The 25,459-nt window shown below is 45.6% G+C and overlaps 2 protein-coding genes across 10 annotated transcripts in view; one reads left to right on the forward strand and one right to left on the reverse strand.

Annotated features, from left to right (window-relative positions):
* Window positions 1–25,459, forward strand: part of LOC100743303 (E3 ubiquitin-protein ligase MYCBP2) — a 265,639-nt gene that overhangs the window by 10,115 nt on the left and 230,065 nt on the right. The gene's annotated exons all lie outside the window — the stretch shown is intronic.
* Window positions 104–18,996, reverse strand: LOC100743893. Of its 2 annotated transcripts, none has more exons than XM_003487718.4 (3): window positions 18,843–18,996; window positions 11,252–12,035; window positions 104–4,098 (listed from the first exon to the last, which is right to left on the reverse strand). In XM_003487718.4, the coding sequence occupies exons 2-3, from the start codon at window positions 11,411–11,413 to the stop codon at window positions 2,731–2,733; spliced, it is 1,530 nt and encodes a 509-aa protein (XP_003487766.1). In that variant the 5' UTR covers window positions 11,414–12,035; window positions 18,843–18,996; the 3' UTR covers window positions 104–2,730. The 2 variants fall into 2 exon arrangements, with proteins under 2 accessions (XP_003487766.1, XP_024221854.1); XM_024366086.2 differs by lacking the exon at window positions 18,843–18,996 and adding an exon at window positions 12,247–17,329.

A 25,459-nucleotide genomic window follows, 5' to 3' on the forward strand; every position in this document is an offset into this window, starting at 1 on the left:
GTATCTATAATTACGCGTAAAGAGAAAAAGGAAGCGATATACTGAAGGAGGATATGTGAGATATATTTTAGGAATATCAGGTATCTAATTGATTGTCGTGTACTATGCATCAACTTCATCTTTATTATCTCCTCGTTATCGATGGTACGACGTCCTTGTCAATGTAAAACAAATTATACAATCGGCTGTCGTTATATCACAGTCTCACGATAATTACAACTAAAATGTCCTTAGAAAAACTTAATCTTTCATCAAAGTACGATAATTGTACTTGTATATTCGCGCGTGCGCTCGTGGATTTATACGCGTGAATACATATAGAGCTGGTAGTTGAGTCCAGCTTCCATTGGACTTGCGCTACTTCTTCGCGCGCGATCTCTAATTGGGCGTGCTTGGACGAAGCTCAAGGTAACGACGGGAAGGTCGCTGAATAATCTCGAGAAACTCAGAGAGAACCAATTTTTGCTCGACGCTCGAGGATAAAAAGAAACAACGCTGCAAGAGTCGTTACGTGTGGAGCAAGTGGTGGCGATATCAATAATGCATGGCTAACACGTGCGCGAGATAGCTGCACACGCGATGCCACAGAACTCCGCTTACGGTACTACTTCGGCATTGTACTTTAAAACGCAAAACGGTCCATTCCAACATCGAACGAATCGTCTTTTACGAGTCGTTCTCGTTCAACGTAATAGGTATACCGCGGCGTTTCTTCGTTTTTCGAATTCCAAAGGCTACCTTTCACCTCGTACGTGCTTCACGCGCTCTCATCTTCGACGAGTAAAATACCATCGGTGCTTACCTTGATGAAATAGAGAGGACGACGAATTATATCGGGTCTATTAATCACACTGGAAGCGGTAGCTCGAGGAGCGTGGAACGATACTTAAGCGCGACAGTCGGTTGTGGTTTTACGTTGAACGTATGCGCGCATTAGTCAGGGACTTGCACGCTTTCGAGATTAGCGAGGGAATTCGTAAACGCGAATCGTTTGCCTCGTGATGAATCGATTGGGTTCGCCGAGGGTGTCCCTCGCCGCTCGTTTATCAAAATTAGATACCGATCGGAATGATAACAATAACAACAATTTATTGGTTAAGTCCAAAGCTCATAAATAAAACATGTCGCAGTGAAATAATACAATAAATTAACGAATACGCAAGGATCGGGTGGGGAGAAAGGGTTTTGAACACTTGAGAAGAATCGAGCTACGCTCGTTGTTTGTTACATCGAAACGGAACGAAAATTTTCTCGTTAATGTAACGAGCTCTCGTAATGTAAGTTTCGTTGATCTATGACGTGTAGGATAACGTAGATTACAAGATTCGATTATCTCATTTCATAGTACGCTATCTTCGTTCTCTCTGCGCTTAATAGTAATATCAGATATATTCGCATATCGATTCATTATTTCGTATTGTCAAGGGGTGTCAGGTAATATCTTTTATTGTGTTACAAGCATAATTGCGATTAGAAACGCAATTAGAATCGAAGTAGGTAGTACAGTGATTGGGCTGGGAGGAGGGGCGTTAAGAGGGTGAATAATTTTGGTTCTCGGTTCGTTTCGAACTCACGAATATTCAGCTACCTTCTATTTCGTATTTTCTCTTTTGCTTCGAGGATCGAACGTGTCTTTAAATGAATTATGCACGAACTCACATCTGTATAGGGATGGCACTGGTTTCCGAGCGAACGCGCGATCATCGTTAGATAATTTGTCGGTTGTTGGTTCACACAGCATGCATTCGCTTGAAACGTTGATCAACGCGCGACGCGGTGCGTCGACAAGCGTGCTATCGATCGATAAACTTAAATACGACGAAGTACGAAAGGTCGATCCAATCGCGTATCTTACACAAGTCAGCGAGTTTAGGATTTGCCTTCGATCGCTCTCTTTTGTACACTTTTCTCGTCTCGTCTCCTGTTCTTCTTTCTCGCCTCTCTCTCTCTCTCTCTCTCTCTCTCTCTCTCTTTGCCTTTTTTTTCCTTGCGTGTATCGGTTCGTCGAAGCTCCGTTCCAATCTTCGCGAAACGACACTGGCCCTCTTTTGGAAGCTACTTAACACGATAAACTTAACTAACAACGATGCGCCGATTATCCATGCACGTGACCTCGATCGTGGAAGAGAGGAAAAACTCTTAATTGTGAAGAGGAACGTGACTGCGTTCAAAGAGGACGAGAACGAAGAAGAGAGAAAAAAAAATGGGAGCAGGGTGAGACGCGTTGGATAATTGGCGTTCGTTCGTGATATGTAAATTATGGAAGCTTACGAACTGCCTTGTACTAGGAGGATAGTCGATTAAATTGAAAACAAGAGAGATTCGAGATCGATATCTCTCGTTCTATTTTCGTTTAGACGCAACACGGCTCTGTCGATAATAGTACGTGAAAAATTTCTTCGAGGAACCTCCTTCATAGAGGAAGTGCGTTGGATCGCGTTCTTCGTTAGAAGAGTTCCGCTCTAGTCCTGAACGTTAACGATCACCATATACATCGATCACTATACGCGTGTTACACAAACTCTCCACGACTCTCTTAACTCGCACTGAGAAACCGGTGCACGTGTTCGTCACACATCGTTGACCAGCACCGGTTTAAAGTACATCGTCTTGTCCTGGTCCGGTTCACAGCTTGTACACGCGAAAACGGCTCGAAGTGTCGGACCACTCGAATTCTTCTTCGACTTGAGCTACCACGGCCCTCGTCGTCGAGCCGTGTGAAGGTTCTCGTTACAATTCGGTAGTCAATGGTTCGGCCTTCTCAACGATCACGTGAAACTCGGTCTCCCTGTAGAGCCTGCCATCGGGCACGACCATCGTTATCCGGCTGTCGACCGGTGCGGCCGACGAGGCCGCTTCTCTGCCGATCACCCCGTTCTTCTTCGACACGACGTCAGGTGCGTTCATCGGCACGCTGGTCCATTTCTTCCTGCTGTTTCGACGACGCCTTCTGCAGCACCAGATGATCAGACAGATGAGCAGTATCAGTAGCACGAGTAAGCCCGCGATGATCAGGACGAAGACTAGTATGGATCCACCCAGTGAACAATGTCGTGTCTCGTATTCGATGAAACTCGTTGGCACCCCGTTCACTTCGCCATCGGAGCAAAGGAACGTTTCGGGCGTTTCATTGATGGCGTCCTGAGGCGATAACGTACGGGGTAGTCCGGTGTTCTGTTTGCTGTAAAACCTCGAGTAGACGTTCGTGTAATTGAGAATGTTGTTCTTCCATATGGGCAACATCTGACAGTCGCACGGTTGATCGACCAAGAGGTTGTCTAGCTCGAGACGAAAGCTACTCCGGTCGAACATCATCGAGCCCTCCTCGAAGTTGACCACGCTGTTATTCTTAAAGATAAGGTCGTGTAGGTTGGTCGGTAGGGAGGAAGGTGGTGTTCTCGCTTCGGGATCCGCTCGTATACCGAGAAAAGCACCTATCGAGAGGCTGTCGAAGCTGTTGTTCTTGATTATCACCGGTCCCCTCGCGGTCACGTCGAAAGCCTCGCTTTCCAAGCTCTCTACGATACAATTTTGTATCGCCACAGTTCGTGGACTCCTCACGATGAAAGCTTCGCTTCTCACTGTACCCATTTTCACACCGTCTAGCATGAAAGTGTGGTAAACCTCGATATCGTTCATCGTCCTACTGGGCACCTGATCCCCGAAGCTACTACCGATCACGTGCAGGTGGCCCACGTCGAACTTCTTGAACGCTTGTGCCTCGATGCTCTCGATACGACAGTTTTCCAGCTTCAGCTTCTCCGTGTGTACCAGATTCGCGAACGAGAACGCGCTCAGCTGGCCGATCCTTACATTTTCGAAGATGATCGCTTCCACGTCACCTCGAAAGACGAAACTCGGTATCGTGTCGATGCTGCAGTTCCTCACGGATATTCGTGTGCGTGTATTCTGCGGGGACAGCTCGAAGCTCTGTCTGACTAGGCTTAAGTTCGCCACGTTGATCAGGTCAACCGCACGGAGTCCGACCATCGAGGCTAGGCTCGAGTTCATCAGGATCACGGACGAACAATTGCTCACCGCTATCCTGCTGGTGTGCGGGCTCAATCTTTTGTCACCATCGGTGGTTAACACCAATTCCTGAAATCAGACAAACGAGGTTAATCAGCACGTTCGGTTTTCGATCGTTAAAAATTTCTACGATTAGGACATTTTCTACAATTAGAAAATTCGAAGATGAACGTAGAAAATAGCGAAGAAATGAAACTTCTCGCGCAAGCTCGTGCAATCCGTTGCACCAGAAGCGGGCTCTTAATAAAAGGCTGAATAGCTGCAATTTTACGTTTAACCACCCTAATCGTTGGGAACACGCGCGCGACTGTAGTGTCGCACGCCCTTAGCTATTAACCAGGCCAATATCGTTATCGTAATCACCGGCTTAACTTTTCCGTAGTTGGCCACCAGGGTTTTCCTATTTTCACCGGTAAACGTCGCTACGAAAATTTTCAAACCTAATGGTACTCGGTCACGGATGCCGATGTTTTGTACTTTTTCTCACGTCTATCGTGATTTTTATACTTTCTCTGTAGTTTACTCTGCCATTGAAATGCTTCGTTATATATTACAAGTGGGCGTTCTGCGTTGACACTGTTTCATCAGTACTGTTTATCGATGCACGTTCTCGCTTTGTGTTTCGTATTCGTCGATTCTCGTCGATGAATAACGAATCATCAACGTCCAGCGAATCGTTTCTCGAGTTTGTCTTCCTTTAAAAAGATACTTTTGCGAGGGCACGTTCAACTAGTCGGAAGCACGCTAGGAAAAGCGGTCTTGGAAAAGGAAAGAGATGGGTAATTCGTCGATGGATAAACGACCTCGTTAACTCAGATGCAGGCGCGTCGTTTTTCTACCGGTTATTTGCTCATTCATTTTGCGTTTTTATTAATTCATTTGCACGCGGCTTGCAGAGCACATCAGTGTTACTGCAAACGAAGCGTGCTCGATGCCACCTGCCACTTTGCGGTTCCTTGTTTGTTAAACAATCGATGGCGAAATGCCACGCGCATACCTGCTTGTGTCGACCAGCGGTGGAACTGATCCAGATATCGTTCGCGTACACTGACTCGATTCATCGGATTATCGCGTTTTTCCTCGCTAACGAACACCTGATAACGAGTCGCTCGTGGAAAGCGCTGCGCGTTCGTTCCATCGATTGCCCGATAATTCAACGAGGTTGTTCTTCGCGTAATCATAGATTCGACGGAAATCTACGCACAGATAAACGAATTATCTTAGCTACGGTACGTTCAACCGCTCGCAAGTTTCTTCTACTTGGAATAATTCGTTGGAATTTCTTGGAACAAAGAGAAGGAAAACAAAGTTGACAAGTTCGATGTAAAACGATTGTAAAATAGTGTGCCGGAGTTTCGGCAGAGCGACGTGTTTTGGTAAAAAACGGTTGAAGGCGGTTATTAAGCCACGGACGAGCGGAGGTTGTATATTATTCAGCGGGTTCGCGGCGAACGAAGGAGTTTCGAGGTTGGCCACGACACAAGCGGTGAATGAAGGATGGAAAGAAGGCCGTGCGTGGTGAATGGGGAAAAAGGAGGGCGCGAAGCGGATGAAAATAAAGAAGGGCCCGGCCCACGTAGTGCGTCGTCGATAAAAGAGAAACCTTTGTGCCCCTTTTGCTCAGGTACGAACGCGGGCACGCGCGTTTCTCCGTCTCGCCTCCGATGCAATCTCTCCTCTCGTCCCTTTCCGTCTGTCCGATCTTTGTTCCCGTCTCATTGTTCTTGGTCAATTCCCGACACACAATCTCCGGCCATAGAAAAGATTACCACAGCCGAAATACTTGTCTTCGCGTCTACAGCTCGTTTTTCACGTTCGAACAATTACACGCTCGTCCAGCCAACGTTTTCGTTTCCGTCTCTCGGAGTTTGCTCGCCGTCCATCACAGTCCACAGAGGGACAGACCTCTCTTTTTTCCACGATTTCGTCGCTGTTGAACGTACAAACGTGGTTACAATGGCGTACCACGAGCTTGCACAAGCCTCTGGACACGCGCAACATGGAATATTCCCCGCTTTCCAAAATGCAAATTAATAATTAGGAAACGATTCGAGCGTTTCAATGGATTCCACGAGAATTTAAATTTTGTTTTCTTACGGCCTTATTCTCCCGTGAGAAACGAAAGTTACTGTATAGCGTGGAATGGGGTTGAGACGGGAGTACCAGGAGGAAACAACGACAACGCGGTATTCCTGTTTAACGTCTGCTCTTTATTCTCTCGGCTTAAGCCCCCATGCGTATCTTTCGCGGCACGTAATTCTATCGAGCGTAACCTCTCATAGTCTGCAGACGTTTTCGAGTATCAAAAATAAGCATAAAGTACGCGACTGCTTAGCGTCGAGAGACTGTTTCTCGATTACACCGTTGATACCTGATGACGGGTTGAAACGTAAATTTTCTCCAATTAATCCGTAGCGTATTCTCTTGCCACGTTCGACGAATCGATTTTAGAGAAAAAACGGTCATCGAGTTTAATGGTACGCGTCGTCCCTCGGGTGTTTATCAATCCAATGAAACAACATTGAGCGTAATTTTAATTAGAAAACGCATCGAGTGCGAACATCGATTAGAGACGCGTTAGGGACGTTAATGAAATTATACCTGGCAAGGGACTGTTTCGACGATTTTCGACGAGCCACGCGTATCGGGGAACAATTACTAAGATTATTCGATGAAACGAGACTGAAAACGAAATTGGCCTCACGGAGGATTAAATTCGAATGCGTTCTGGTTTTTCGATTATGGAATCGCTAACAGTCGTATCGTAAATCGAGCTTCCTCGCTAAGCAGGAGAAACAAAAGGGAAAACAGCGAGAGACCATTGAATGCAAAGACGTCCTTTTACAATCTGTAGAGGATTTATGCGAAATAGTTTCCCCTGTGAGGGCGTTATTACTTTCTGCCCTTGTATTTTATTTCTTACTTGCTGCTCTTTTTGCTTAATGTAAATGAAACGCGTTTTTAATATAACGTTCGTAGAAACGGTAGAAATACGAGATGTTCTATTAGTCGAATAACGAACACCTCCCATTTTAACCATCCACCGCGGTGGTATGCATTTTCTCTATCGGGAAAGCGCTTTGGTGTTGAAATAATTTCCTTTCAACTGTGGTGGGCGATTAAATAACAGGTCAATGGCTTGGTAATCATCGTTTTCGCGAATCGACGGCGAATTCCACCGGTAGGTTCCAGATGGTTGTTCCTTTTTCTACGGTTTGGTGCCTCGAGACAGTTTCCGCTATCGAGGTTCCATTTTCCAAGTATTTTCATATTCGAGCGCCTTCTCGTAAATGGCACCCTTACGTTCTCCTCCCTGCACCCGCTCAGTGCTTACGGCTATTACTTTTACGCGCCTCACAGAGCGCGGCTCGCGTTCTTTATTTCGTCCTTTCGTACCTTATTTCGATGTCTCTCGTTATGGGAAATGCGGCCGAGTTTAAGGCTGTACCCGCTAAAAGGTTCCCTCGATTATTTACCGTATCGTCAATTATTCAATGCCCGCCGGCGGGCTTGACAACTTTATCCCCGTTGACTCTCTGCCATCGGAACGCACGGTTGGAGGAGTGTTCTCTTCTCGAAAGTAAAATACCGTCACGCCTGTTTCAAAACGAAGCTATGTAGAAAGAAAAAGCGAAAGAAAGAGAGAAGATAAGACGTTTCTATCGTTTCCTAGACGATCATGGAACGTCGAATTTCTTTTCCTCGATGACACAATGGGCCGAGTTTTTTTATCCGGATCGTTGGTATCGTCTTGGTTCGCTCGTGTAAATACGAGCTTGAACGTATTACGCGAACCTAATGATTTTACGTATTACTCGTACCGGCGAGCGTCTCGTTGCTAAGGCTGCCAAGAAGCAGATAATGGGTCTGAATAAGAAACTCCAATGAGCTCGGCGGAAATGGGAAAAGAGGAACAAGAAAACGAGACAGAGACCGGTAAGGTCGGACTCGGACGGGGTAAGGGAGAACGAAAGAAAAAGAGAGAGAGAGAGAGGAAGAGAGACGTCCAGTCTCTCTCGATATATTCGTAGTCACGAGTTGACGGCGCGACAAATTGGCTGAGCGTGTTCGTGAAATGCTGGCTGTATTATGCGAAATCCACGGGAGAACTCGCGGTCCCGCTATACGTTATAGAAGTTGCCGCCTCTTTTTCTTGCTTTTTTCTATCCTCTTTCACCACCATTTTCTTCCTTTACTTCTTCTTCTTCTTCTTCGTTGTTAGCTAAGGTTTTCCTGAAACGAGTTCCCTTCGCGGAATACATTGTGTCCTTTTGCGAGCAACGTTTCACCCCTTTTACCGGCAAGTTGGCAGACAGCGCGCGAAAAGGTGCCGGCTGCCTCCGCTCATTTATTCAACGGCCGAGTCGATTTGAATTCTCCTCTTGAAACTCGTTGCTAATTGGTCTCCTGTTACGCCGACGTCTCTATCAAAGATATCTTTGAATACCGCTGTATTCTGTCGATCGTAAATCGATGCCCCTGATTATCGACAATTCTAAATCCATTTCTTGCTTGAAATTCGCGTAGAGCTCGCGTGGAGCGTTCACGTTCTTCGTCGAATCCGGCAGCAGTCGTCTGGATTGTCCACGACAGACCAGGCGATCTTCGACGCCGATGATATTCGATCCGTAATTTATCCGACCCACGATCGACCACTTCCTTTATTCGCGCACGCGACACGAGGCGCCTACGCGAGTCGCGATCGCGATTATATCGCGAATTCTCGCAGCAAGCATTTTCACGCTGTATCAACGGGAAGTAAAAAACGCGAGCTCCGATCTACGCGAAACGTTCGTAAGGTGTCAGTTTCGAGAATTTACTCTGCTGGTAAATATCGGCGGATCGAGGATTCATATAGATTCAACTATCTATTACGTAACATTTAATCGTGCCGCTCGAACCAATCCAGTTTATGTATCGTCGCCGATTTCACTCGGATTTAAAATTCACCGAGCTCTTCGGAGCTCGTGGAAATTTATCGTTTCGCTGGTAAATCTTATTCTTCTACGACTTCTTTTTAACATTCGTGGAACAAATGGCGGCACGTTCGAGCCGATTGGTTTTCACGACGTGTAACCGGTGTTTGCTTCCCGCGGACATTTCGTCACGGACGAGAGCTTTACGGATCGAGTTTACGGCATTGTGCCTTGGACTGTGGCACGGCGCGCGGCGTAATTCTCCCGTCGCGTCGCTTGGAAACGTACCGACCTGTATCCCCGGGGATAAAGAACGCTTTATCTCGGCCCATAACGACGCCGGGATGCTTCCAAGGGCGCGCGATAAACGAAACTTCATTGTGTACTGGAATTCGTAGGTGTAATAATAGGTGATTCGAGGCGGGACCTTGAGACAACTCCTCCTCTCAATAACATACGACGTACATACAAGCTATTTCGATCCAGATATATCGAATCTCGCGAGCTTCTTTCCATTCTTCGAAACCGTCTTATTTTCTTGCGTGCTTTTTCATTTATTTCATCAAAAATACGATATCGAAGATTCGAAGTATGATCATGATCAAGCGGAAAATGTAAAAGAAAGCAGGGACAGATTTAACCATGTTGTTCTCTTGGGATTCGTATAATCCTAAATGGATGGTATGTACATCTGGCAAAAGATATCACTAAAACGTAAATACTTTTTAAATATTTGTTTTCGGTGTTCGATACGATGTTACCAACTTTTTATATTTCACGCTATTCACGAATGAATTTTTACTATACTCTGCGAAATGAGGAAGAAACGAGGAGAACAGCAGGTTTAAAGGAAGAAGCGGGTGGTGATGGTTTCCCTGGAGAAAGGTCTTCACGTGACCGCGATCCGTCAAGAGCGGCTGTCATTTTTCCCAGCATGTAGCATTTTTCCCAAGGTGGGGGCTGTTACCTGAATCAGACCGGTGTAATAAATATCGGAGAAGAAGGGCGAGGATGAAGGGCGGGGTGGAAGACGGGTGGGAAGAGGCCGCGCACCTTACCTACCTGCCAGCAACGTCTGGCCTGCGATTTGCGTAAACACGCTTTAATTTATGGAGGTTTTGCTCTGCGTGAGCTGGCCGCACCGCCCTCGCAATTTACGCGGGAACCCCTACGCGCCTCTGAGATTAGCCTCTCTCCCTTGTCTTCCGTTTTTATTTTGACAACCCCTCGTTGCGGCGTGCTTTATATTTCTTCCTGGGGCTCGGCACGCTTTTAGTCGAGGGGTGGCTCCGGTGGAATCGACGCGATGATGGAACGACGATCGGATCGCACGTAACTCGGGTTCCGGCCGCGATAACGACCGTTCGTGTAATTTATCCGCTAAAAAGTCTCGTGCCTCGAAAAATCGAGAGCGTTATACACACGGCCGCTCTCTGTTGCGTGCAGACTCGATTTAGGTCTTTATCTTTTCCTCGTTCGATAGTTTAAGCCATCGCGGAATAATATAGCACGGCGAAGAAAGAAGATGTTGCCGGACCCTGATGTTGCATTGTCTGCGATTTTTCGTGAGATAAAAACGGCTGGCTGCGGTCTATCGTCGAATTCGTGGGAAAGAAGGGGAGTAAAATAGGGAAGCAAGAGAGAGAGAGAGAGAGAGAGAGAGAGAGAGAGAGAGAGAGAGAGAGAGAGAGAGAGAGAGAGAGAGAGAGAGAGAGAGAGAGAGAGAGAGAGAGAGAGAGAGAGAGAGAGAGAGAGAGAGAGAGAGAGAGAGAGAGAGAGAGAGAGAGAGAGAGAGAGAGAGAGAGAGAGAGAGAGAGAGAGAGAGAGAGAGAGAGAGAGAGAGAGAGAGAGAGAGAGAGAGAGAGAGAGAGAGAGAGAGAGAGAGAGAGAGAGAGAGAGAGAGAGAGAGATCGAAGACGGAGGACGGAGGGATGCAGTAAGAAAAGATTCGAGACGACGATTGGCCCGGAGAGGACGGCTCTCCTGGGCCAGAGGCACGAAATGAAATCGACGAAACGAAAGGGGCCAAGTTAAACGCGATGAGCTATTTCGCGCCAGACCGAACAGGGAGAGAGAAGTTTCTTTCTTCTCGGAGGGTTGTGAACGGCGCTCGCCGAGATTTAGAACGACCCGCGTAAACTTCGCTAGTCCCTACGAATTCCTCTCCCAGGACGTCTCTCTCCTTTTATTCCCTTCCACGATCTCGACCGTGTTAGGTGTATATTTCTCGTACGATAAGATCGAGTCGCGTTGTAACGTTAGAGAGATAAGCAGAGTTTCTTAGGCTACGTCTACGGGGAACATACCTCTCCTTCCTCTTTACAGTCGCAGGTCAGCCTGCCGTGAGGATCGCAGAAGCATGGAGGATAGTCGCACCTGTTCATCGAATTGGTTAGGGCACCCTTGAACAAGCCACACCAAAAGAGTCCGAGGATAGCGCTTCCCAACACGAATTTCGTTGCTCCCATTTTGCGCCTCGGCTCACGTTCTCGATCCACCCTCTTCTTTCTTTTCTCTTATCCTCTTCTCCTCTCTTCTCGTCTTCTTTTATACCGTCTTTGCTCCCTTTATTTTAACCAGTAGCCTCTTTTTTTCACGCGTTTACACTCAGTCCGTATTAGCTGATACTACGTCGAGTCGACTTGGATGCCGTCTCGACATGTTTGCGTCTTGGATTTTCCACGAATCCAATCACACCACTCTCCAGAGAGCCCCCCCTTCAACGATATATAGCGTCGACGTCGAAACACAAATCACACGATGATACTCGGCGAAAAGGGCGGAGAACGCACTAGTCCCGTGTCGGGTCTGACACGCCACGCGCCACTATGTAATTCTGTCGGTCATATTGCAGTCAGGATCATAATCTCTCCTTCTGGACAACTTTCGTAGATGCTTCACTCCGAAAGGTCGTCATTCGAGCTGTCGCGAGACGGTTCCAGTTCGACTACGACGTCATCTCCGTCGTTATTTTCCTTCGTTCGACCGGAAACATCCAATTACACCCACGATACCGTGCAACATCGTTCAGCATCACGACCAGTTTCCACGGATTTTTATACTCCCATTCGACGTTGTCCGAAATTCCAGCTGGAACGATAGAAAAATGGTGAAATTCTTGGGTGGTTCTAACGTCCCTCGCCTGCTCTCTCTCGAGAAGATTCTACGAATTTTTCTCTACTTTCTCGTCGACGTGATCCGATTTGATAAATCGAGCCACTCTAACCCACAAGATCGTTATCTCGTTCACGGTACTGCGTCTACGTGAACGAGAATTCCCTCTATTACGTATTTTGTTTACCTTCTGGCCGATTTTTATTCACCGAACGAAAAGAGAATAACACGTGCTATCGTTACGACAGTGAATCACAGAGGCGTGCGTCGCGATGAAAAATCCTCGTGATCTCGTTACTCACGACTACGCTATAATCTCTCTTTAGCTTTCCTTTCTCTCTGTGTACTCTCGCATGACTAATTATAAACGTCTCCCTACATTCCGTCGCTATCGGGGACTTTGACGCGTCGCCTGACTGCGCGTGTCGTCGTGTTTAAAAACTTAAAGAATCTCGACCCACGCGAGATCCTTCTTCCTCGTGTCAATCGTTGCTGGTCGATCGTTCTTTCAACGTCGTCTGTTTTCGTCTTGAAAAAAAGCAAATGAAGAAAGAGATAGAAAAGGAGGAAGAAGGAACAGACTTCGGAGAATCTAGCAACGTTTCAAGAACATAGATTTGAGCCATACGAAACAGTTGCTGGCAAGTCCAGCCGAACTGATTTACGTTTGAAAACGCATACGCGAGGCCATTATTCTTTTACATATGCTTGGAGCGCGCAAGTGGCGGACAACTTCTCTCCTGACGGGATTCGGTGCTCGAAAAGCACGTGACACGCGTGCACCGAGCTGGCACACGCTCGATACACATGCCGTTTCAAGTTAAACATTTTGCCCTTCGGGGAACGCGAACGCGATTACACAGTTACGCTGTACTTCTCGATTGCTCGAGCGCAGCCTGATGCAGACTAAATTCACCGTTGCTACGTTCTCTAACATAGAATACGACATACAACAGCCCCTCCATTCCACTTCGATTCCAGGGCAAATACAGTAGAATCTCGTATAACGCGATCAGGAAATTGCTAGCGCGCTTTCGTATAACGCGATCGCAAAATTCCTTAAAAAGATTCCATATATATATACATATGTGTGTATGTGACAATAAATTTTGGAGGTGGAAGGGTATCTTGTTTAAACAAGGACGGTATTTGTAATCGATTCGCTGCGTTTGATCACTGTGCTTTGCTGCAAATTTAAGTCGCGATTTGCATGTCGAATTGACTCGAAAATTAGAGTTATGTAATAACTTTTGCACGATAAAGAGGACTTTACGTATTGCGTGATACGTAATTTACACAGAGTTAGTCGTGTTACTTCAGAAAAGAATTTATTCGAATATTTTCGCTGTCGTTATAACGCGGAATGGATAGTTTTACCGTATTCCACTGTCGTATACGCGTTGGAGGATCGTGTAAAAGCGCGCCGAGACGTTTGCTTGTAATTGCTATCGTTCGAGCGTTGCGTAATTGCGTGGATCAAACTGTCGTGACACCGAGTCTCCTATCTACTAATATCAGCTTGTTTACAAACGTATGTATGTATATTGCGCGGAATTTTTGATCTAGTTTCGAGGAGGTCGTTCAAATACGTCTACTCGTTATCGCGGTGAAACTTTTTCAACTCTCTGTAAGCTAAATTCTGTTTGGTTGTACAAGAGAAAGGATTACAATTCGTTATAGATTTTTACGTTAGTTTGGAATCGAGGAACTGATAATTAGCGTGTGACGATTGTTCGGTTACGGTACAGTGATATCCTGATAGAATATCATAAGTTATAGGTGAGTGAATGGAATAAAATTTTTTACCTATAAATATACAAGTCTGCGTATCATCGATATTACGAAATTAATCCTTTGACAATGTAATAGAGCAACAAAAAATTCACTACGATCGTGTCAGAAAATGAATTACATTTTAATACATTCCACTTATCACGGGCAATAAATTTCAATAATCGCCTTACGTGTAATAACGCTTGAAACGTGAAATTTATAATGCTATATTTGACAGCTTGTTCAACTCTCTTATGTTATACTATGAAAAGGTTAACGATATTTGTCTGACTTCCTTTTCATTTAGCTAGTTCCATAGAAACGATCACTGTTCTTTGTGTTTCTCGAATACTCGCTACGATCCTTCGCTACCGAATAAAAATTCCATCGAAACAATACGAGCGTGGGCGTATCTGAACGATCTTCCGGTGAATGAACGTATTTTCAAGAGTGGCGCGAAATAAGAAAAGATGCACGGATTATCGAGGTAGCGGCAAATAACCGTTCCCTTGCTTCGGCTCCTCGGTGAAACGACTGTTCATTAAGTCGCAATTTCGCGGCATTCTCGAGACCCGGTCGGCCAGTGTCGCGCGAACGCACGTGTCACAGTCTCGTGTCCGACGACGCGGTCGCTTTTAAATATTCCAGTGTTTAACGAACGAAGAACCAGCGTTTCTTACTCGGAAACACCGTTAAATCCTGGCAGAATAATCTTTTTTTCTTCTTCGAAAATAAGTTGAACCATCGACTCGTATTCCTCAACACTCACTTGTCTGGTAATTCTGCTCGGAATCAAAACTACTCTCGGGATGAGAGATCACAGGCTTAGTATAGTCAAGCCGGTTGTACGAACAGAAAGATTCTTCAGAGAGAAAAGGCAAAGCTTGCGCTAATTCGGCGCGAAAACGGCAAAGAAAGTTCGTTTGTAGGAAGGTAGCAGGCGATTTTAATGAATTAACTTTCCATTCGTCGAGCGAGAATACAAGGCGATGTAGAGGGGTTGGATGAAGAGAAACAGCGCATCAATGGCCGTGAAAAGGGTGGCGCGAATGAAAGACGGGTCCGATTCGAAAAGGTCGGAGAAGAATTTTTCCGCGAGCTTGACTCCTCTCGACTGGCTGTGCTCTTAATTTCTTCCGGTTCTTTCTAGCCCTCTCTCTGTCTCTGTCTCTGTCTGTTTTCTACAGGCCGAGCTTTACGGCGATATCAAAAACTCGAGTCGACTTGTTGATTAATCTAACGAGCACACGGGTCGATTTTCTTGTTCGTCGCTTCGGCGAATTAAAAGATTTTAACGCGTCATTACGCGTCATCTCGGACGAGGTCTCCGTTAATCCCGTCTGTCACTGCGAATGGTAATAAACGCAATTATGTTTACGCGTCAAGGGGGCGCGACTGAAAGTTGTCAGATAGACTGCCGCGACAGTACGACGCTGGATTCTTTAGCGAACATTCAATTTCCCTCTGCTGTTCGATTCAGTCTTTCTCGAACCTTTGAGCACGCCATCAGAGAACAAACGCTTTCATTTCTTTCCCCTCTAATTACTGCACTCTCTCGCGCATCTCGAGCTGAAAATTCAAAGAGTCGTTGGCGAAGAATTAAAGACGACGTGGTGCAACATCGAGCAACTGGATCTTCTTGTGTACCAGATCGGCTGTTCCCTCGCTCGTTTAAAGGTACCACGCGGCAAAAATGTTGAACGATCGCGAAACGATCGAAGCAAACCGCCCGCAAGTTGGTAACGAGCGCGCGCGCCAACCGGTTTTCCCTTCGAATCGATACGCTTCTTTGTACATCGTATTTCCGCTCGGAATTCGCATTTTTCTCCGACACCGATCAACACAACGCGGAGCGCGAGTGCGATCGAGCGTGAGCGATTAATTGGCCACCGGCGCACACTGACATCGCTTTCTGGGCGACACGGCTACAACACAACTAACGAACAAACGAACCGCGACGAGACTCGGAAGAACGAACGCGTATACCAGCCAGAGACACAGCTGGAAAACACCGACAGTAGCAAGAGAGACTAGCCAGGATCGAACGTGCATACGTAACGAGAAAAACGAAACGAGTGAAACGAAACGAGCAAAGAGAGAGGAGAGAAAGAGAGTCGATGGATGAATCGATGGTAGTGGTAAGGCTGGGCTGACGTAGATAGAAAATTAGCTCGCGGAAGGAGCGATAGAGAAGCTGCGCGTATGTGTATAGATTTTGTTTGCCAGCGAAGGATGTTCTCTCGAGGAAATTATTCGACCTCGTCCACGGAACGATTTTTGTGGTCGACTGGTTAAACATTTCGCTGCGGCTGATTTACTTCTCCTTAATGGATATTCATATATTCCCGTTCTAGGCTATTTGCTTAGATTCTGTGCTGTAGTATCCTAGGACTCGCCTCTTTCGTAACGTTGCTCTACTCACACTCGATTTCCACGACACGCGACAACCACGAGACGCACGAGTAAATCGCTTCCTGTTACGTGACTCTTCCTCCGCTCGACCCCGTACTCGAACGGTTTGTCGCGTTCCTTCGTGTTACACGCTTGCGGAACACGCGGCCCACGCGACCGTCTACCCGTCTGCTCGCCGAGTCTGCACGGAAAATACGCTCGAGGTGTGCCGCAAGGTGCATCTTATTCGAGATTCTAGACGCGAAAGATTTTCAACAGCGTTTCTCCCACACCCCCTTTTCTTTCTTCAACCACTTTCAACCACAATCGTTTTCGTTTTTTATTTCCATTTCTTATCTTCCGTTTCACGGTTATCGTCGCCGTGACTTCTACGAACCGGTAAATCGCTGGCAATTCTCAACCACCGATAACGGAGGGGAACGAGAGGAAGAGGAAAGGGCACCCTTTCGATCGTCGAAACTCGCTCGGGGGGATGAGACTTCCTTACGTCCGCCCTTAAAGGATTAAGATGGGATATTTCGAAGGTCAAACTCTACCCGTTAGTTGAGTGAGACAACGGATAATCCCGCAATCACGGCCCTCGTGCTATAGCTATCGTTCCGATATATATATTGAAGGGTTTCGATTAATCGGCCTCTTGGAAGTGGTGCGGATCAAGGGATAGCTGCTGGTATTCTCTCGTAGAAGGGAATCGTTTTTCCAGTCCAATCGAATTCCACGAACGTTATTTTATTCGAAGAACTTCACCAACGATCCGATCCGTTATTATCAGGACAAGGTATATGTGTATAAAGTTGTTCCGTTGTTTCTATCGACAGTTCGCTTGGCGGCAGAAGAATCGACGACGAAAGTCGATTTACGAGGCATGAAAAGAGATTCTGTGGCGATTGATTCGCGATCGTTTCCCCGGTATCAAGCCAATATCATCTGTGATTCGAAACGATGCCGTATACCCGATACGTTAATCTTCGATAAGTAGCGCGCGACTGTTATCGTTTGTACATTGACCTATTTTGATCATTTACTTCGATTATTCGGATAACATTTCTCTCGTGGAAAGAGATTTTCCGTTAGATCCATGAATTTTACAAAAAGAAATAAGGGTGGGGAGAGAGAGAGAGAGAAAGAGAGAGAAAGAGAAAGAGAGAGAGAGAGAGAGAGAGAGTCGAAGCGGTGAAGAGCGAGCTCTGGCGATCGTTATTTTTATCCCCTACGAACGAACCTGTCGAGAAATTATGCTGTTACACAAATCGTTACGCGCGATAAAACGCGTGCATCGGGCAAAGCCAATTTACCGCGCGAGTGCGCTCCAGCCGAGAGGTCGAGTGCGGTGCATACGTCGAGTTTTTGGGAAAAAAATCGTGGGAAATCCGAATGGGCACCGGTGAAATTTCTTTCGGTATTTGGCGCAAGCATAGGGTAAACACGGAAGTATCGATGTCGTAGCCTCGAACGACGTTAAACGTGCAGTTGCGACTAAACGATCGCATCGGAAACCGATATAGTTGCCCTTCGATACGCGAAACCTATACATATATACGCCGTGCAGTGTTGTACACTATGCAGCTGCGAGGAAAAATATGTTGGCAGAACGTCTCGGTGGATCGACAGCTGCGTGCCGGACGACGCGTCTGGTGTGAACAATTGCCATACGTTGTTCCATTTATGGGTTTGCCAGTGTCAAGTTATTGTTGGTCGCTGGTCGAAGAAACCAACGAATTAGTAGTCGAAGAAGTTTTACAAGAGGATTTCATTCCTAGGAAGAATGTGAAAAAGTGGGACTAAGTTGGAGGAGAAAACGTTCGCAGCGATGGAAGGGAGATGAACGATCGAGTTGATCGACGATTAAATTGAATTCCTCTATCGGAGCGGAGCTCTATCGAAGACGACACACGGCTGACACGCGCGCGACCGCACGCACGTATGTGCCACGTGGGAAACGATGCGTTACGGGAACGATTCGATAATCAGACACCGATCCATCGAGTATCCGAAGTTTCGGTTTGTCCTCGAAATCGACTGTCAGTCCTATTTCCGCGACATCGTTGATAGTTGTGGACGAGATAACGCGACTCATTGACCGAGTTCTCATCTACGTGGCTCTAGGCGGACAGGCACACCCACTGTTTGCTTCAGCTACGGAAAAATCCATCGGGATTTCGCGACGCGTTCGTTCTAACGTCATCGTTTATGCTGCCGCTGTGTCAGAATTATGCAACGATCTTTCGAGGATGTTCCCCGCGGCTCGCACGAATTGTCACCGATAGAAGGTCAAGCGTTCGTCTGGAGGATCGAGAGAGAAAGAGCCGCGCGCGATCGACGCCTCTGTAACCTTTTGCGTCGTGTGATCCTCGATCAAGTGAACTTTTCACAGGTTCTCCTGTTGTTAGACACTTTCTCGAATCCGGAAGGGACTTGTGCTCTTTTTTTTTCTTTTTCCTCTTTATTCTTAAAGTATGATAAACGATCGAAGGTGAAACACACTGTTGTTGCGTAGTAAACTACGTTAACCGCGTAGAATCGTTCGAGAGGTGGGGAACGACTTGAACGTCGCGAGAGTACAAAATAAAGATGATGCGTAGACAAGATGATCTTTACCTCGATATCTCGACACGATATACCCGCGACGCGACGCAGACGACGCGCGAACAGCAACTGGCCGCCTTTCGAATTCGCGGCTGGTTTGCACCTCGACGACGGTTATCGCGCGACACGAGTATCCCCTCTTCTCTTGGATCCCCCACCACCCTCCTGCTTGAACCTCCCACTCTACGATTCTCCTCTCCACTTGCTTTCGTGCCGCACGGAAAATCGTACCCCCACCGAAACAAGTGGACTTCCCTCCCTCGCGTGCTTTCCAGTCGGTCTTTTGCCGTCTTGAGGTGTGCGTTGTTATCCGTTTTCGTCTCCTTTCGGTGTATCTGTCCTTCGAGAGTATGGAGAATGAGAAAAAGAACAGAGAAGAGAGGATAAAGTCTCGTCCAGCAACAAACTTATATTTGTACGGCGCACCGTTATCGTACCATTTCTTCGTTCTTTCTCGCCCCCAGCCCTGCCGGACTCTATTTTCGCGTGTATCAAATCGATTCGCCCTTGCACCTTTAAGATATTGCACAGCACGCGGCAGTCGGTTGGACTTCCTTTCTCTCTCTCTTTCTCTCTCTCTCTCTCTCCTCTCTCTCTTACTCCGGGTGCTCGCATGAAATATTTGCACGTAAACGTAGGTCACGTATCGAGCCATACCAACAATGTTTCGCGCACAACCTCTACGGGTACGCGTGAATGCAGAGGACCGTAGTTGAAAACGGTACACGCGAAACCGAGTCAGCTTGCCACCGATACGATTCGTTTGCTGCAAAATCCACGCTGTTCGAGTCGAACGAATTTATGAATTGAAGCGTTTAATAGTTGAATTCCCGTGCGAATAGGAACGGCGAGGAAACGGATCGGTGTTTTATTCAAAGGTTCGTTTCGCGTAGTTGACGCGTTATCTTATCGGTGTATCGATCGAATCTTCGCTGTTTATTCGCTCTGCTCTCCCTTTCTTTCTCTTCCCCGTTCGATCCCTTCTCCGTGTCGCACAGGCGAATTTCTTATCGCGAATGATAAGGCGCGACTGATAACATTGCCGAACATTCGTAGCCACCAGTCACCAGTGCTATTTTCAGCGATTATTTCATCAATATGCTGTTCTTTTCTTTTTAGAGCGATTACTGCTTCGCATGGAGCGTTGTTATCATTCTATAGACAAATTGCTTAAATGTTAGTAGATAAAGTGACTTTCGCTGAATGAAAAAGTCACGATGCTTTCTTTAACGACGAAGAGTGGAAGCGGTTAAATTAAAATCATCATCGAGAGGATCTAAATATAAACGTCGGATTTAGAAATCCGAACTAATAGAATTGACATGCTGTCTAGAATCGTTCACGGTCCCCTTAATGCGAATAGAATCGAAGGATATTTAAATCTGTCGCTCCAAAAATATTACACCCTCTTCTATTTTGAAAGCAACACTGTTTTTCAAACATTTTCTTTAGCAAGAGAACCAACGAGCATTCGAATAACTCGCTTTTCCACAATGATGATCGTTATGTTTACCGCTGCGAAATCGTCAAATCCTTCGTATTTAGTCGGCCTTGTATTACGTAACGAGATACGAAAAACTCGTGAAACTGGACCTAAAAGAAGACCGAGCAGAAAGACAGAGAAACCATTGGTATAGGTCTTTTTTTCAAAATTAGCACCCATTCGTTCCAACCACGACAGATTAGATACGGGGAAAAGAGAGCGTGTACGTTTGGTTCCCTCGTATTTTCCTTCGGATTTTCTCTCGTTAATTAGCCGTTGATTAATTACGGAGGCTTGCCAAGATAAAAAAGTTTCCCCACCGTGTAAAATCGCGATATACCGGTCAGCCAAGACGATCGTTTATCGCGGCCTTTCCATCTGTTTTTGAACCTTTTCAATTCGATCGATGATTTTTTCCCTGGCTTGCACGCCGTTGTTTCTCTCTTCGACGTGATTTATCGTTCCATATAGCGAAATGTACGCGTCTTTATTTTCATAGAGGAGTTTGAGAACAATGATTAATCTCCCCTAAAACATAGAAGGAGGGAGAGCTGTTTTTACCGCGGGGAGAATCATCCGAGAATTCGATTCTAATTAAACTGCGTTTTGGGACAAACTGACGTCGCGAAACAATCTTCTCAATCCTAATTCAAATGGGGCTCAGTCCCGTCTCTCTAACTTTCGGAGAATTTTACGGTGAATTCGGCGCGTACACGTCGTGCGTCACTTCGTTGAAAAATCTCGCCGACTGCGTGAACAATTTCCACGGTATTTCCCGCGGTATGAAATCCGCCGCGAGCATCGTCTCCCCGTCTGTTTGATCCGCCGCGCCGGCAAAATAAGCTGTACCTCGCTTTGAAGGAAAAGGATGCGATATCGTGTCTTACGACCGTTCTTCCTTCGCCCTCTAACAGCTATAAAGTTACGGCTTTTATCATTCTGTCCGGACGTCAGGGATGATACGCGGCCCTTTCCCAACTCCCACGGAATCTGCCAGATGCAATTGTAATTTTTGTTGAAGAAATGCTCGTCTCTTAAGTTTGTGCTATTTATATTATTTGCTCGATGATTTATGGCGTCCTAGTAGCTTAGAATATCCTGCTTCTAACATTTTCAGCAACCAATTTATTAGCTCTTTGTTTAAAACTAATTAATACCTCTGTTACTTTATACGATTGTTTGTTGAATTTCTTGAAACCAGAATATTTGTAAGTTCAGTAAAAGTTACATATATTCTTGTAGTATCCTTTATGAGGTTAGTCATGTTAAGCAATGCAAGATTACACGTTGACTCGTAATCTTTTTTCCAAGTTTCTATACGCATGCATATATGTAAATATTTATTTCTACTTGATATTCGACCGTTCTTTTTCTCATTACTGCAAATCTTCGCGTCGCACTTGCCTCGTTTCTTTCTACTTTCTATCGCGTTCCCCCCTTTTCTATATCACATTCCCTCTTTAGTCTGCAGAGCGTGTCGTGCATAACATTATGTCGCACGATCGCGAGATCGTGGTCGAAATCTCACGCGAATGATCGCGACTCGATTTTTCACCTTGAAGCTCGCGGAGACCTCGGCGACGGCCGACTTCCGCTGATAAGCGGCGCCATTCGATGATCGATTCGTCAAGACGTCATTCCGCTCGTTCGTCCGTGACATCAGTTTCCTGCCTGATACATCTCCGATCCCCGTTTCCTCGGATAAAATATCGAAAGGGTTGTGTTGCCCGTTAGCCGAAAATTAATCGCGTCCACGGGTATTTCCGATTTTCTGTCCGCCAATCGGTCGTGGCCACGGCCGTGAGAAATTGGACTGATTTCATCGGTAATTATTTCCATCATTCCCTCGGGCTGAATCCCAGCTGGTTCGGCTACCGTCGACACGAAATTGTTAATTACGGTGATTAATTAGATGTTGGCCGGATAAAAGTACCGCAGCCAATGAATTGATCGGTCGCTCGATTTCCATGGAACGTCACGTATCGCACGATTTTAGCCGATCGTCAAGTATTTGCATTGGAAAGTTTGGTGATGTGTTATTTTTGTACGTAAATTACATTCAGACGTAACAACATTTAAAGGCTAACGTGGAAAACTGCGTAGAAAATTCTATATTTGTTTCAACAATGTTTTATTTTCTAGTAAGTATGCTATAAAATCGTCCGGTAATCTTTCTTTCGATATTTCGCCGTTGAAATGTATGCAAAAGTTAGATATATTGGAACTTCAAACATAATTACATAAGTAGCGAAATTTCGTTTAGGCGAATTCCATTTATTTGGCCGTTATTTTAGTTAATTCCCACGTGAGATTCTCATGTGACGACTCATACTCTCCAATTGTAAAGAAAAATCCCTGTATAAACAATGTTATTCCTCGGATACTTAATTCTTTTTGCGATCAAAAATCGTACAAGCGAAGTTTGTCAAAATCTTGGCCAGCTTTGCGATTGTAAATATTCCGCAGAGCGTCATTGATCGGACGTGTAATTCGCCTAGTTTTCGCCGCATACAGGTATACACACGTTATGTAACTGTTCCTCCAGCGAACGATCGAACCACGACGTCCTCGTTCTGTCCGTGACACGGTCGGAGCGCGCTTCTCCCGCATCTTTGAAAACGAGCTCGCCGAGCACTCGTGTTTTCCACGGCGCTAGCTCAGCCGGGTGATTAATTCCGCGTCACGTTCGCTCGTTAAATCATAGACCGCGGGCCCGATCAACAAGTGTTACTTCTCGGACGGGGCACGCGGATCAGGGAATGGAAAAAAGCAGCGTTCTGTTATCCACGTTTGGCAGACTTTCAACGAATACCGCGAGTTCCGCGCGAAGGAACGCGAATCAGTGCCGCGGACATTCGTGGAGCGCAGCTTGTGTGTTGTCCCGCAGAACGGGATATCTATCGATCGTAATGCAACTTTGATGGTACATCGAGAATTAAACTGTGTTTGACCTATTTCGGGTTGTTTATCCTTTCTTCTTCGTCGTAGAGCTGATACACGATGTTTTTCCAATTGCGGAGTAACAGGGAAGCAAGTGATTTTTCATGACAGGATAAATCGAAAATGTAGGATAAACTGTTTTTTAGAAGAACGAGTTTGAAAATTTATTAGGTACGCGCGTTCTAACTGCAGGTTTCGATTTGATGGATACGTATTGGATATGATTTAGATTATGTAGACCATGTTGGTATTTGTAAATGTGGGCAATGCGATGATCAGGTTCCTATCATCGATATTATCTTATTTACTGTTGAATCGTATCGTCAGTTTCTATCATTCGGCGTTTAATTGGAACGCCGTCATAGATGAAAATAGCACACTGATTTGTCGTTTAATAAATAAAAAATAAACAGTACACTACAAAGAATGTATGATAATTCGACTCAAACTTATTTTTTCACGATGAATCATCCTCTCCTTGTGGTTGTATCACGATTGCAGAGATATCTTCTCTCTGTAGGAAATACAAACAGAGATATAAAGAGATCTGCGCATAAAATCACGTCTGAGAAAGACACAATATAGTAAACAGAGCGCAATAAAGTCTACAGAGAGATATAAAGAAATCTATATAGAAAATCACGAAATGAATCTTTCGCTTCGACAATACCACCATTGATTTTTGGATTCAATGAAACAGCAGAATGTCTCGATACATTTTAAAACCCCCGATCATAGCTGCGATCGACAAAAGAGGAGGAAGGTAAAGAAAAAGGAAAAATGAGATATAAATCAGATTTCCTGAAATTTGAACGCTGACGGAGCTTCCGGTGATTCGACCGAGACGAGAATTGGAGTTTGTGCAGCGAGTGATCGTCGCGGTGGTCCGCGTTGATCTGAAAGGGCGCCAGGCGACCGGCGGCGTCTCGGCTGCTTCCCACCACTGGTCGACGCCATTCTATCCATCGACGCAAGCTCAACGAGTCCAATAACCCCAGACCTTCGCCAAGATATCGTCGTATGTCCTCTAGGGGCTACCGATCCGGATCGTTGTCCACGACGAGATCAGAAATCGTTATTTCCGTTTCCGTTTGTTCAGTCTATTGTTCGGAGGTGAATTCTTATCACTTTTCGACGCGACAGATTCGTTTCTTATTTTCTTTTCGATTATGTTTTTCTTTCGTACACTCGCAAGGGAAAGTTTCCAAACCTGGAAATTGAAAAAACTACGAAACTTTGGAGCTCTGTAAAAGGATACATATGTATGTATGATTAGCAAATTGCAAATTGCAGTTCTTACTCCTATGACGACTGTTCCAACGAAGATCGCAGGAAAAAAACACGTCACGTTTCTCGTGTTTTGCAGGTGAACAATTTCATCGTTCAGTAAACTGCCGATCAATTTTATATTTCCAATTCTTTGCTTCCTATTTGATTTACATAGTAAAAATATATACAACAATGTAAAAGTATCGATTGTTCTTAGATTCCGGTATTGATTTATTAGAAAATTTGATAGAGCTATCAGGTGTTTTTAAAAGACTTGCATCATCGAACCTAACGAGCTTTTTTCCCATCCGTATAAATAAGTACATTGAAAAACTATCTTTTCGCTGTCAAGTAGCATCGAAATGAACAAAAATGAATCTGTCATATCTTTTCCGCGTGGTCCTCCGATATTATCATTCTATTACTAAAAGGATTTGTTCATTCTCATAAGTAAACCGAAGAAAAATTGGTGCATTAAAGCTTTACAAAGCGTGCATCGTGTTCTCTATCATCTTTGAGTTTTTTTTTTTCAAAGGCTCGACCATCTGTCAACAATAATGGCCACGGTGCATCGGTTACGATGGCCGGTTACGCCGCAAAGTTTTCCTATTTCGCGGGAAATTTTTCTCAGGCGACGAGGAAACAAGCCGTGAAATACGTCCTCGGGCAGTGGGTCGGGCGTTCTGTTCACGAACGGCGTTTAATAGAGGAAGGATTCGTCTACTCAGGCCATTCCCTTTTACGAGGGACGAAAGCGCGCGCGGCGAGTATATCTTTTGAAACCCACGACAAGCGACTCCCGTTTACTAGAAGGCATCATATTTTCAGCTACCTTTCCCTCTGTTTTTTCCGCGCGACCAAAAAGAGGGAGGCGGTAAAAATTCTCGCCGGGACGTGCGCGTCGCTTTCAAGCCGCAAATCATTAAAAATCGCCGAG

This window comes from Bombus impatiens, unplaced genomic scaffold, assembly GCF_000188095.3.
Source record: "Bombus impatiens unplaced genomic scaffold, BIMP_2.2 scf_0197, whole genome shotgun sequence".
Taxonomy (NCBI): Eukaryota; Metazoa; Arthropoda; class Insecta; order Hymenoptera; family Apidae; genus Bombus; species Bombus impatiens.

Coding starts and splice junctions, on each gene's coding strand:
- LOC100743893 (XM_003487718.4), bottom strand. CDS start 11,413: ATGGGAGCAACGAAATTCGTGTTGGGAAGCGCTATCCTCGGACTCTTT. Junction 4,099..11,251: donor ACTGTAAAGAGGAAGGAGAG/GTATGTTCCCCG, acceptor GTCTGATTTCAG/GAATTGGTGTTAACCACCGA.